Here is a 12273-nt window from a genome sequence, read left to right as displayed (position 1 = left end):
TGAACGCTCACTCATTCGGGAATAATTGCAATGAATATATATTTACGCCCAGTGTGTTGTCGTGATCTTTGCTGGAATCGTCAGTCCTTCTGTTGGAGAGTCAGTTCATCATAGTCTCTCTCTCTGCTTCCCTGAAGATCAAAGTCTTTCGTGGTTAGAATGAATACTTAAGAGTACTATTCCGAAATGTTCTCATAAAATAAATGTTTCGGCGGTTGTCGGTTTTCGCATCCCAGGTTGACATAATTTCTAGCCGCAGACTAGTGATTCGTTTCTAAGATTTGCTCTTATTCTGTAGGGATTGATAGTCTCAGAGTTTAACCATTTCCAGCAGTGTAGCCAATGCTCCACGTGGTATGGTTGGGAATTCAACAACCATTACAACCTTAGCTTATATGATGTTTTTGTGGTGCAAACTCAACCTGTGCCCCCTCGGTGTCCATCGAGGAACGTGTGGTCTGAAGAGGATTTCCTCAGGAGGGACTTTTATTCGTAAAGGCGTATGATGCCAGATCTTGTCTGTGCTCACGGGGGCGGGCCCATGACTTAGTTAAACTTTAAAGGGAATACAATTCTCTTTCATTAAGGGTTTAACATCACCTTACATCATTTCACAAATAGTTTCATCTTTACTCATTCATTTTATACAAGAATTAGATGCAAAGCCCATAATTGAGAAATTTACATATTCAGAGATATAGTTGTGTGTGTTTCCTGTTCTCTCTGAGGTTACAAAATGAAACACACTCGTCATACCCATCCCTTAAGTGTCCACAAACAAATCCCACCTTCTCACAAGTGAACCTTTTGTATCAAATTTATATTTTGGGGATTTAGGAGTTCGCCATGTGAAATCCTTTGTTCTCTCTAAGTGTCTCTCTTTCTGCATGGCCAGGGGGAGAGAGTCTCCGCCCGGAATTTACAACCTCAGATAACAGAACCTGGGTGTAGGAGAGAGAGAGAGAGCGGGGAGGGGTGCCACGATCTGTACCCAGAAAGGGCCACGTCATGACAGCACACTTAACCACCATGGCTACCACAGCATTCTGCAGCGATACGCCATCCCATCTGGTTTGCGCTTAGTGGGACTATCATTTGTTTTTCAACAACACAATGATCTAACACACCTCCAGGCTGTGTAAGGGCTATTTGACCAAGAAGGAGAGTGATGCAGTGCTGCATCAGATGACCTGGCCTCCACAATAACCTGAACTCAACCCAATTGAGATGGTTTGGGATGAGTTGGGCCGCAGAGTGAAGGAAAAGCAGACAACAAGTGCTCAGCATATGTGGGAACTCCGTCAAGACTGTTGGAAAAGCATTCCAGGTGAAGCTGGTTGAGAGAATGCCAAGAGTGTGCAAAGCTGTCATCAAGGCATAGGGTGGCTACTTTGTAGATCCTCAAATATATTTCGATTTATTTAACACTTTTCTGGTTACTACATGACTCCATATGTGTTATTTCATAGTTTTGATGTCTTCACTATTATTCTACAATGTAGAAAATAGTACAAATAAAGAAAAACCCTTGAATGAGTAGGTGTGTCCAAACCTTTGACTGGTAATGTATATATACACACTACCGTTCAAAAGTTTTGGGACCCTTAGAAATGTCCTTGTTTTTGAAAGAAAAGCAAATGTTTTGTCCATTAAAATAACATCAAATTGATCAGAAATACAGTGTAGACATTGTTAATTTTGTAAATTACTATTGTAGCTGGAAACGACTGATTTTAATGGAATATCTACATAGGCGTACAGAGGCTCATTATCAGCAACCATCACTCCTGTGTTCCAATGGCACGTTGTGTTAGCCTTTTAAAATGATTAACTTGGATTAGCTAATTGATCATTAGAAAATCATTTTACAATTATGTTAGCACAGCTGACAACTGTTCTGATTAAAGAATAGTTAAAACTGGCCGTCTTTAGACTAGTTGAGCATCTGGAGCATCAGCATTTGTGGGTTCGATTACAGGCTCAAAATGGCCAGAAACAAATCACTTTTTTCTGAAACTCGTCAGTCTATTCTTGTTCTGAGAAATGAAGGCTATTCCATGCGAGAAATTGCCAAGAAACTGAAGATCTCGTACAACGCGGTGTACTCCCTTCACAGAACAGCGCAAACTGGCTCTAACCAGAATAGAAAGAGGAGTGTGAGGCCCCGGTGCACAACTGAGCAAGAGGACAAGTACATTAGAGTGTCTAGTTTGAGAACAGACACCTCACAAGTCCTCAACTGGCAGCTTCATTAAATAGTACCCGCAAAACACCAGTCTCAACGTCAACAGTGAAGAGGCGACTCCGGGATGCTGGCGTGTTATTTTAAATGGACAAAAAAAAGGCTTTTCTTTCAAAAACAAGGACATTTCTCAGTGACCCCAAACTTTTGAATGGTAGTATATATATATGCTTGCGTGAACAAGAAGCTGGTTCACGTTTTTTGCATGCATGAGTAGCCCTGTGTGTTACATTCATGTTTGAATGTGTTTTTTGTTTGTGCAAGTAATTGTGTTTTGGTATAAGTAATTGCAAGATTGTATTTATGAACGCAGTTGATATTTGTGTGTGCGTATTTATGGCTGGTTATTATTGTCTGTGGGGGCTGTGGGGTTAGCACGCTGGCCTTTGCTATTTCTGACTGGGAATGTGGAGTCTATTTTCAAGGTTGTCATGGAAACCATTGTATTTGCAGTGGCAGTGATTGGTGCTGCCAGGCGAGCAAGAATCTGCTATTTCTGTCATGAGTCAACACCTGACACACACACACACGCGCTCATGTACAAATGTGCACACACATGCACAAAGGCACACTCATGTGCATGTACACGCATGCACACACGCACAATTTATCTTCCTCACACATCTTTCTAGAACAGCCTTATTTTTTAAATCTCTCTCTCCATCTTCTCTTCCAACAGTATTAGAAATGGCCATAAACCCTGTGTCACTACTGTGAAACCGTATCTCTGCAGCATAGTGCTGCTGGTGTGGTGAGAGGACACAGTGTCTGTGTCTGTGCTCTGGTCCAGCCTGGCTTGTTTTGTGTTTAGAGTGATGACATGATGAAAGTAGTTCAACAGGAAGAGAGACGGGTGCAACCATCATCAGATGATTAGATCACATAATTATGTTAGCATCGGGTTATTATGACAATGCAGAACATTATGATGCATTTCCATTCTGTTGTCATCAGAGGATACAATGCTGAGCATTATCTGGCCTTTCAAGTATTCCCATATGAAATGTAAAAGTAATATCAATGTATTTCAATATGATCCGACCTTTGCTGGCAATAGACTGGTGTCATCAGTGCCATGATTGTACCAGCCAGAGTACAAATTCAAATTTAGGGGAGTTGAAAACTGGGGTGCGAATTACATAAATGCTAATGTGCATGAATGACCATCTGCATCCTTTAAACGCAAATGAAAAGCACTTAGAACCCAGCAGCAGCTGTAGACTCATAGCATTGAGAAATATTGCCTGGCAGGGTCTCCATTTCATTGTCTCCCATAGACAGTGGAGTGGAGATGATCTGGCAGCGCAATGATAGGGAGTGTTTATGAAAACGTCCATCAGCCACTGTCTTCCTCATTTCAGCGAAGATCACCGTGGCAACTTGAGACTAATGCTGCTGTGTTATCCCAGTATGATGGTCTGGATGGAATGGGTGCTGATGCCTTAACTGAGGACCTGAGCTAATTAATGCCTCTTTGTCTCAGTAAAAACCATCATGTGAGAGGAATCAGAGATTTTTATTGGTAGATTCTGTACAACATTTAACTTTTTTCCTTACTGGCTTCTGGCTTGTTTATTGATTGATTTAACAAATAAATGTATATGTTCTTGTGTGCTGGTCTCCTGTTAACCTTGCTCTCTCCATTAGGAAAGTTATTTGGGATGGCTCATCTCTACTTCCATTAGCTTATAAGAAAACGTAGATTTGCTCAAATATGAAGAAATGTTGGATGAAAGACAAGGCGAAGTCAACTGTAATTTGAGCATTTAACAGACAGAAATCTGTGCACAAGTGAGAGTCGTGTGATACTCAGAAGAGTTTGCAACAATCTGTCCCTCCAAGGCCAGGAAGCTTGTTAAATATCATCCTATCACTGTTCGTTCTCCAAGTCCCTGGGCACTGGTCAAAAGATTAATCAAGGTTGTTGTCGAGACTACTTGGGTCAGTGTGAATCGTATATATTAGCCATATCTACCATTTGAAACCACCAGTGTCTAAATGTACAGACCTGGGGGGGGGGGGGGGGGGGGTCATTGGACTTGGGGGGAGTACCAGGTTCTACTTTATGGTGATCTTCACACTGATTCCTTTTCCCTCTGTAATTATTGAAAAATTTCTTCACAAGACAGGTTGAGTAAATGTTTTTGGGGCATGTGGGTATGTTCCATAGAGGTGTGTTTGAATGGGATTGATAAACCATGAGAGAGATGACACAACAAAAGGTCACCTGGAGGTCATGATGTCAAAGACTCTGGGCTAAGTTTTTTGTGTATTGGAGCGTTTATGAAAAAAAAACATATTTTTCTTTTGTCCCGAGAAACAAAACAAAAACCCAACATCTAAATAAGCCATGCTGTTTTTCTCTATTTATCTCCATTAATTTAACATTTAACCCTCTGTTTGCAAAATAAAAATGATAGCCAAACATCAGGGGCACTAAGACCCAGCAGAGAGAGTGGCTCTGGTCCTATGCCTATGCCTCTGCCTCCCTCTCCATCTCTGCAGTCACTCTGTGTGAGTGTGCAAGAGAGAGGGAGAGAGGGAGTTTATATGTGTGTGAGTGTGCGGTTTACATTAGAAAGTGGAGGGAGACAACATTTGCTCCTTTTCTGCATTTTTCTCTCTCTCATCCCCTTAAATCTATCACTGTCAACACAGCTACCCTCATCCGGAAAATAACCAAAAGACGAGGCAAAGGCAGAGGAGGAAAAGAGGAGCAGGCTGATAAAGAAGGGGAGTGCCATAGCAGCAGTCAGCACCATACACAACGCATGCGGCTGACTGATGTCTATCCTGCATCCCAGCACTGGGAGCTAACCAACCAGCTTTATATCCTTAAAGAGCAGGACAGACAGCAGGCTACATCATCACAAAACCTGCCCTGATCCAGGTACACTGTGGGGTTCTGTCTCTCTCTCCATCCCTCTCTCTCTTTATTTGTAGTTCTATCTTCCTCCTCTAATCCTCCTTGAATGTAGAATATATTATGTGATCAAGTCTTGATACTGTAACATGGTGTTGTAATGTTGGGCATGGGTTGGTCCCTTTAGACTGGGAATGTAATAGATGTGTTGTCCCAACTTGCACTGTATGCACTTGCAGAGTACACAGCATTGCTTTTCTTCCATACTCTGGGGCTCTTTTTTCTCAACAATATCACATACAGTTTAGGCCTATGTGCTATAGGTCTGGTCTTGATATGTGCTGTAGGTCTGGTCTTGATATGTGCTAGCAGACCTACAGCACATATCAAGACCAGACCTATAGCACATAGGCCTAAACTGTATGTGATATTGTTGAGAAAAAAGAGCCCTAGAGTATGGAAGAAAAGCAATTGTCATTGTATTGGAGTGGGGGATGAGGAGGATGGGAAGGAAGAGGATAAAGAGGAGGCGGAAGAAGAAGGGAAAGGTGCAGGAATATATAGGATAGAGTGTCATTCTAAAGACACCTTTTTCCAGTGCTGTGTACTCTGCAAATGCATACAGTGCATTATGGGACAGCTGAAAAACAGAGTCATGAGATACTGTGTCTGGAAGTACGACTGTGCTAAATGGATACAATCAGAATTATTAGGTTACAACTCAACATAACCACAGACTTAGAAGACAACCAGAATAACAAGAATATCAAATTCATAAATCAAATCAAAGTGTATTGGTCGGTTTTAATAGCAGGTTTCATAGCTGAGGGCTGTGGGTGTGGCCAAAGTTGACAGGTGTGCTTGAGTTGAGTCTGTCACTCAACAGTCAAAGTGGGGGGATTGCACAATGAGGGACTTCAATTAAGTGCACCGGGCTATGGCCCGTGACGTGAACGGGCTAAAGCGGTGAGGGAGGAACGCCCTTCTCAAATCTAACAGTAATCTGTGCTGCTCTGTTATGTTGTCAACAAGGCAGGCAGCACGCTGCATCATTCAGAAACATTTTCAATTAAGTATATGTTTTAAAATTCTAACAAATTTTCATTGGGAAAGCAGATAAAGTTTTGTTATCAAAGCAATCACCCTTGCATGTGAAAACACAGAATCCTATTAATTAGTCCACGTGCTTAACCTAGGCATACATCACTTTTGTTTTGAGCCAACTTCGCCGTCGGCCCACACAGGGCACCTGACTCAAGCCCGGGAGGCAGCCCGGTTCCAAAATGAATGCAATCAACGCTAACCCGGTTCAACCGGGGCAGGCCTGGGGCATTAATCAAATAAAAATAGTGCACTTTTCTGACAATGGAAGACTCTAATGCACCATCATATGTTGCTGTATAAATCGATTGGCACTCCCACTGGGAGGTTTATTTGGGGAAAATAGTGTTTATAAAACACTACAGGTACATTGTAGCTTGACACTAAACAGGAGCCATAAAGCCAAGGGTGTGGTTTCCTCTCTTATTCAATCTCAAAATGTTGCATAGTGGTTCAATTTACACAATACACAGAGATTGTCTTCAACATTTTGAAAACACATTGCAAAATGTCCTCTCCTTTCATCAGGAATTAATTAGGAATTAGTCCCTTCAAACACTGGTTTTGGATTAATGTATTGCCTTTGGATTAGTTTCTCACAGATTTGAGTTGATAAGAATTTTACAAACTGTCACCCTAATGAATTAATCTTAAAATGATACTGGTTGCCATAGAGCTCTGACAGAGTTTGTGTTAGGATTATCTCATAAAACCACGTCCATCGGCACAAAAACAGTTACATTGTTCTATTGTCCTGTGTCAGCCATTGTGAATTGCATTAGCTAATGTCCTTCATTCTACTTCTCTCTGTTCATAGGAGAAGGCCTGCATTTCTGAGGAGGTTATTAACGGAGGTTGAGCATTCCCAGGATGACCCAGGCTCACAGGCCCCTTTTACAGAGCTGCTGCTATCTGACCTCCTCCCAGACTGGGCCTCTGGTTCCTGGCCCTGCTCCCTGGCTGTGAAGGATGGGTGATGGGCCTGTGATTGACACCCTCTGTCTACCTTGTCCCGCCATCCGATGGAGCCGTTGTGGAACTCCTCCCTCCCCTTCTCACAGCCCATGCCCAACACCTCAGCCTCTGAGTCACCTGAGAGCGGGGCTTTGTCCCAGTCACTAGCACTGCTCGCCATGCTGCTCATGGACCTGCTGGCTGTGGTGGGCAACGGGGCCGTAATGGCTGTGATCGCCAAGGCCCCACAGCTCCGTAAGTTTGCCTTTGTCTTCCACCTGTGCCTGGTGGACCTACTGGCAGCCCTGGTGCTGATGCCCCTGGGCATGCTCTCAGGCAGGGCCTTCTTTGGCGAAGCCCTGTGCCGGAGCTACCTCTTCCTCAGTGTGTGCCTGGTCACCGCCGCCATCCTCTCCATCTCAGCCATCAACGTGGAGCGCTACTACTACATCATCCACCCCATGCGCTACGAGGTGAAGATGACCCTGGGCCTGGTGGCCTCAGTCCTGGTGGGGATATGGGTCAAAGCCCTGGCCATGTCCGCCCTGCCGCTGCTGGCCTGGGCCTTACAGGGCGGGAGGACTCCTTTTCTGGAGGGTGTTGGAGTTGGGGGAGGGGGTGAGGGTGTCCCCTCACCCCCAGCTCAGAGTCACAGGCGCTGCTCCTTGCACTGGACGGGGGGTGGGTCGAACCGCATGGCCTTCATGGTCCTGTTCACGTTGGTGTACTTTCTGTGCCCGCTGCTGGTCATCCTGGTGGTGTACTGCAGCATGTTCAAGGTGGCGCGTGTTGCGGCAATGCATCATGGGCCTCTGCCCACCTGGATGGACACGCCCCGCCGCCGGCGCTCCGAGTCGCTCAGCAGCCGCTCCACCATGGTGACCAGCTCAGGAACGGGCACGGGGACAGGGTTGGGGCGCGACACCCCTCACCGCACATTCGGAGGGGGCAAGGCGGCAGCAGTTTTAGCAGCAGTGGGAGGACAGTTCCTGTGCTGCTGGTTGCCCTACTTCTCCTTCCATCTGTACTCAGCTCTGGCCTCTAGCCCTCCAGCCACGCTGGCACCCCTGGAGGAGGTGGTTACCTGGATCGGCTACTTCTGCTTCACCTCCAACCCTTTCTTCTACGGTTGTCTGAACCGGCAGATCCGCGAGGAGCTTGGCAAGCATGTGCCTTGCCTGTTCCGCCGGGCAACAGAAGAGGAGGACCGACTGCCCAGCCGTGAGGGATCCATAGAGGAGAATTTCCTGCAGTTCCTCCAGGGCACTGGCTGCAACCTGGATCCCCAGGACTCTCACAGCACCTCCAGCCCCAAGGGAGAGGCCTGCCGGCCCCTGGCCCAGCCCCCTCAACCCATTCCCATCGACTTCCGCATCCCAGGACAGATTGCAGAGGAGACCTCAGAATTCCTTGAGCATCACCAGATTAAAAACAACCATATCCTATCAGACAGTTAGGTTTTGTATTTATTTGATGTAAAAACCAACACAAAAAGTTACTAGGATAACAATTACCACAGTAACATAACCACACTCTGGTTTACGTCACAGAGTATTACTATACAATGTTTTGATATTTTCTTTTTGATTATATTATTCTTAAAACTCAAAAGTTGTGCAATGGGAAATTGACAGAGATTTTTGTGGAGTCTGTATTGTCCTGAATCACTTTTTGCAGCTTCACTTTCCATTCTGTAAATGCTGTAATGCTATGGAATTTATCTTCTTTGAGAAATGTTCCCATTGGAATCATTTGCTGGGAAAGGGTCGTGGCATTTTTGGAGAAAGACAAAATGGCACAACTGTAGCTGCAGAGAACAGGCTAATATTGCCAGTCATGCCGACATTGGTGTTGTTTGTTAGAATGAGTTTTAAAGATGTAATTCTTTACATACTTTTTTTTTCACAACGCATTGATAGGGCCAGCATGTTATTAATACAGATATCTCGGTAACACTTTATTTGGATAGTCCATTTGTAGCTCTACAGACTATATACAGACTATCAGTAACATTTAAAGTAGCTATCTACTAACCCTAACTCTTATCCTAACCCTAAACTTAACCCTTATTCTACACCTAATCCTAACCGTATCCTTAGCAAGCAGTTGCTTATCAACAGATAGTTTGTTGATAGTATGACCAGACTATCCAAATAAAGTGTGACCATTATCTCTTCTGAGGATTTCCTTTTGGATTTCAAACCAAACAAGCCCTTGAGCAAAGAGGCTATAGATGACTTTCCTTCTATTAGCATACCTTAAACCATATCAGGTCCTATGACTTTCAGAAGACATCCACAAATAATGTATCTAATATTTAATACTGGTAGATCAATTACTTTGTGAAGAACCAATTTATGACAGCTTATTTATGTAAGCTGCAGAACAAAGACACCAATGTTGGAGTGCAGGAAGTCATGTTTGAAAAGATGACGTTTTCCTGATCCCTTTACCTCTGTAAAATATCATGATATGGATGTATAGTAGACAGTGAGTGAGTGGTCACTATGTCTCTACGATAAAGATAAGTTGTGCCTTTTATAGATGATGACAGAGCTACTGTACCGTAATTGTGCCCTGGTTCTGATGATGATGTAGGTAGGGTATGAAGTAAGAAGTACCATGGATCAGCCACCTGTTGTTGATAGGTAAACCTCTGGGCAGATACCCCCTCTCTCTGGTGCTTTTCCTTAACACATCATCTGTGTTTTCCCATAAGCAGACCAGGTTTGTTGTGACCACAGTTAGGATGTAGGCAATCTTTTCTTTACTCCTCCTAAACTACTTCTGGTCTGTCAGAAAAGTACATTTATTTATCATCTATCTACCGTTTAGATAGTACAGTACCCCTCAAATTGACATGGGAAGGTGTTTCGTACATTGGCAGATGTTCAGTTAAGGCAGGAGTATTTTTCTTAACTGATGCACTACGTTACATTTCTATACAATTCGATTTTGACAGTTGTCGTTCTACAAATGTAGCTGTGTTTTATGTTTGATTAAAAAAACTAATAGTGAGTTCAACTTAAGCATTTAATTATTGCAAATTATTGATTATTATTAGGTATTATTGATTACTGTATCTTTTGTGATTAATTAACAAAAGACAATGGTGTATTCAAATGGTATACAGTAACTGTCTTTTCAGTGTGTGTTGATTAGCTGTGGAGCAACAGGTTGGAGAATATAATAAACCTAATTATATTTAACAGTCCTGCTCCTCAGAGTTCTCTACCTCAGATACAAGATTGATTTCATTTGAAGGTCAGCACACAATGTACCGATAGAAAAGATATTGTGTAAGTCATGCCACATATTTTTTACTCTATGCTCCTTGGGTTGCTTTCCTTCTGCAGCTGAACAAGGACAGACTGACAAAAGCTGTCCTGATATGGCTTTGTCTGAGAGGCTTGATATGACGCTGCTTTACGTCTGCTCTCTCTGGTGTCACATTGTGAGGAAATTTAGAGTCGTTTTGAGTTGTCCAGAACAGTACTGGACACTTTGAGGTATCATCAGCCCTGTGAAACCATAGATGGTTAACGCAAGAGTACAAAATTAAAAAATGTCTTTCTGGCTTCTGACTAATTTATAGATTGTTTTAACAAATAAATGTATGACATCTTTATATTTTGTACTTTATGTTTGAATGTGTGCAGGTCTACTGTTAACCTCATCTCTATTTCCATTAGCTTGTTAGGAATCATAGATCTATGTGATGAAATGCTGGATGAAAGACAAGATGAAGATGACTGTAATTTTAGAGGATTTAACAGACAAGTGAGAGTGGTGTGATACTTAGAAGAGCTCGCAACAATCTGCCCCTCCAAGGCCAGGAAGCTTATTAAATACCATCCTATCTCTGTTTGTTCTCCAAGTTCCTGGGCACTGGTCTAAACAATGATCAAGGTTGCTGTTGAAACTACTTGGGTCAGTGTGAATTGTATATTAGCCATCTCTGTCATTTGGTGGTCACCTGCAGTACCGGGATTTACTTTATGGCAACTCCTAACCTCAGAGAGGTCACTAACGGGCTGAGTTCAGACTTAAAGTGGGCCCTGGAATGTAGTTCTTAACAAGCTGCTGGGTGGAGGGATACTTGGATCTCTCTGTTCCACCCACTCGCTCATCTTTTTCTATAATGTATATGGTTGGTGCCCCTCATTGCTTTGATATACCATTGAAAGAGGGGGAGATATGCAGTTAAAATACTCTAACCCCGGGGCTACATTTCAACTTCAAAGACAGTAATCTGACCTTCAGGTAAAAGAAAACAGAAAAACAGTCACAAAGGGCACGATGGATACGTTCACATTTCACTCATTATATTTTGAGAGTGATGGATAGACAGTGTGGAGGACAGGGTTTACCAGCTTAGGACAAATAGATACTGTTTAAATAATCAGCAGTAACACAATTTACAGTGTAGGAAAGAATATATTATTCTTTAGTTGCAATTAACACTAGAGTGAACGCATCAAATAAATAGTAGAGTGAACTTCAACAGATAAATCTGATTCTGTTGAAGAAGTGTAATACTATGCATGAGATGCCCTGTAGTTTTTTTACCACTGTCTTGCTGCTGTGTGAACATACTACATTTATGTTGAAAGGCCTTGCATCACACCTCATGCTCAGCAAAGGGCCTCAGTCAACCCACCCCCAGCTTCTCCAGGCTCTGCCATTCCCATGGCAACATATAACCACTGACATTTCTCAGTAGTGGGGGTGGTGGGAGGAGCTTCTCCTGTTGGAATCGTTCACAAGACCTGATATTTTCACAACCACCAATGGCTAGAGTTCTACATGAAAGCATATTCAGGTTTTGTTGGTTACAATTGTCATTAGTTGTATGCACTGTAAGCACAGTAGTAAGCATAATGGATGTTCATAAAATAGTAAACAAGTCCAGCTACCCACATGATTTTTTTTTTACAGTTTACTACAGAATTCTATAGTAAACTGTAGTATACTATACTACTTACTATAGAATATTGTAGAACAGTTGAAGTCGGAAGTTTACATACACTTAGGTTGGAGTCATTAAAACTTGTTTTTCAACCACTCCACAAACTTCTTGTTAACAAACTATAGTTTTGGCAAGTCGGTTAGG

At 42.9% G+C, this 12273-nt stretch overlaps 1 protein-coding gene across 1 annotated transcript; it reads left to right on the top strand.

The window, feature by feature from the left end:
• The first annotated feature begins 4756 nt into the window (after positions 1-4756).
• LOC129848621 (G-protein coupled receptor 61-like) lies at positions 4757-10371 on the top strand. The gene is made up of 2 exons (XM_055915751.1): positions 4757-5132; positions 7024-10371. Exon 2 carries the CDS (start codon positions 7229-7231, stop codon positions 8615-8617), a length of 1389 nt encoding a protein of 462 aa, XP_055771726.1. The 5' UTR covers positions 4757-5132; positions 7024-7228; the 3' UTR covers positions 8618-10371.
• The last annotated feature ends 1902 nt before the right edge of the window (positions 10372-12273 follow it).

Source organism: Salvelinus fontinalis, chromosome 3 (assembly GCF_029448725.1).
Source record: "Salvelinus fontinalis isolate EN_2023a chromosome 3, ASM2944872v1, whole genome shotgun sequence".
In the NCBI taxonomy this organism is placed as follows: domain Eukaryota; kingdom Metazoa; phylum Chordata; class Actinopteri; order Salmoniformes; family Salmonidae; genus Salvelinus; species Salvelinus fontinalis.
Note: the sequence above shows the minus strand (reverse complement) of the source record. Positions and strands in the feature narration are given on the sequence as shown.

Bases quoted from the DNA above. Each gene is read 5' to 3' on its own strand.
- LOC129848621 (XM_055915751.1), top strand. From the start codon at position 7,229: ATGGAGCCGTTGTGGAACTCCTCCCTCCCCTTCTCACAGCCCATGCCC.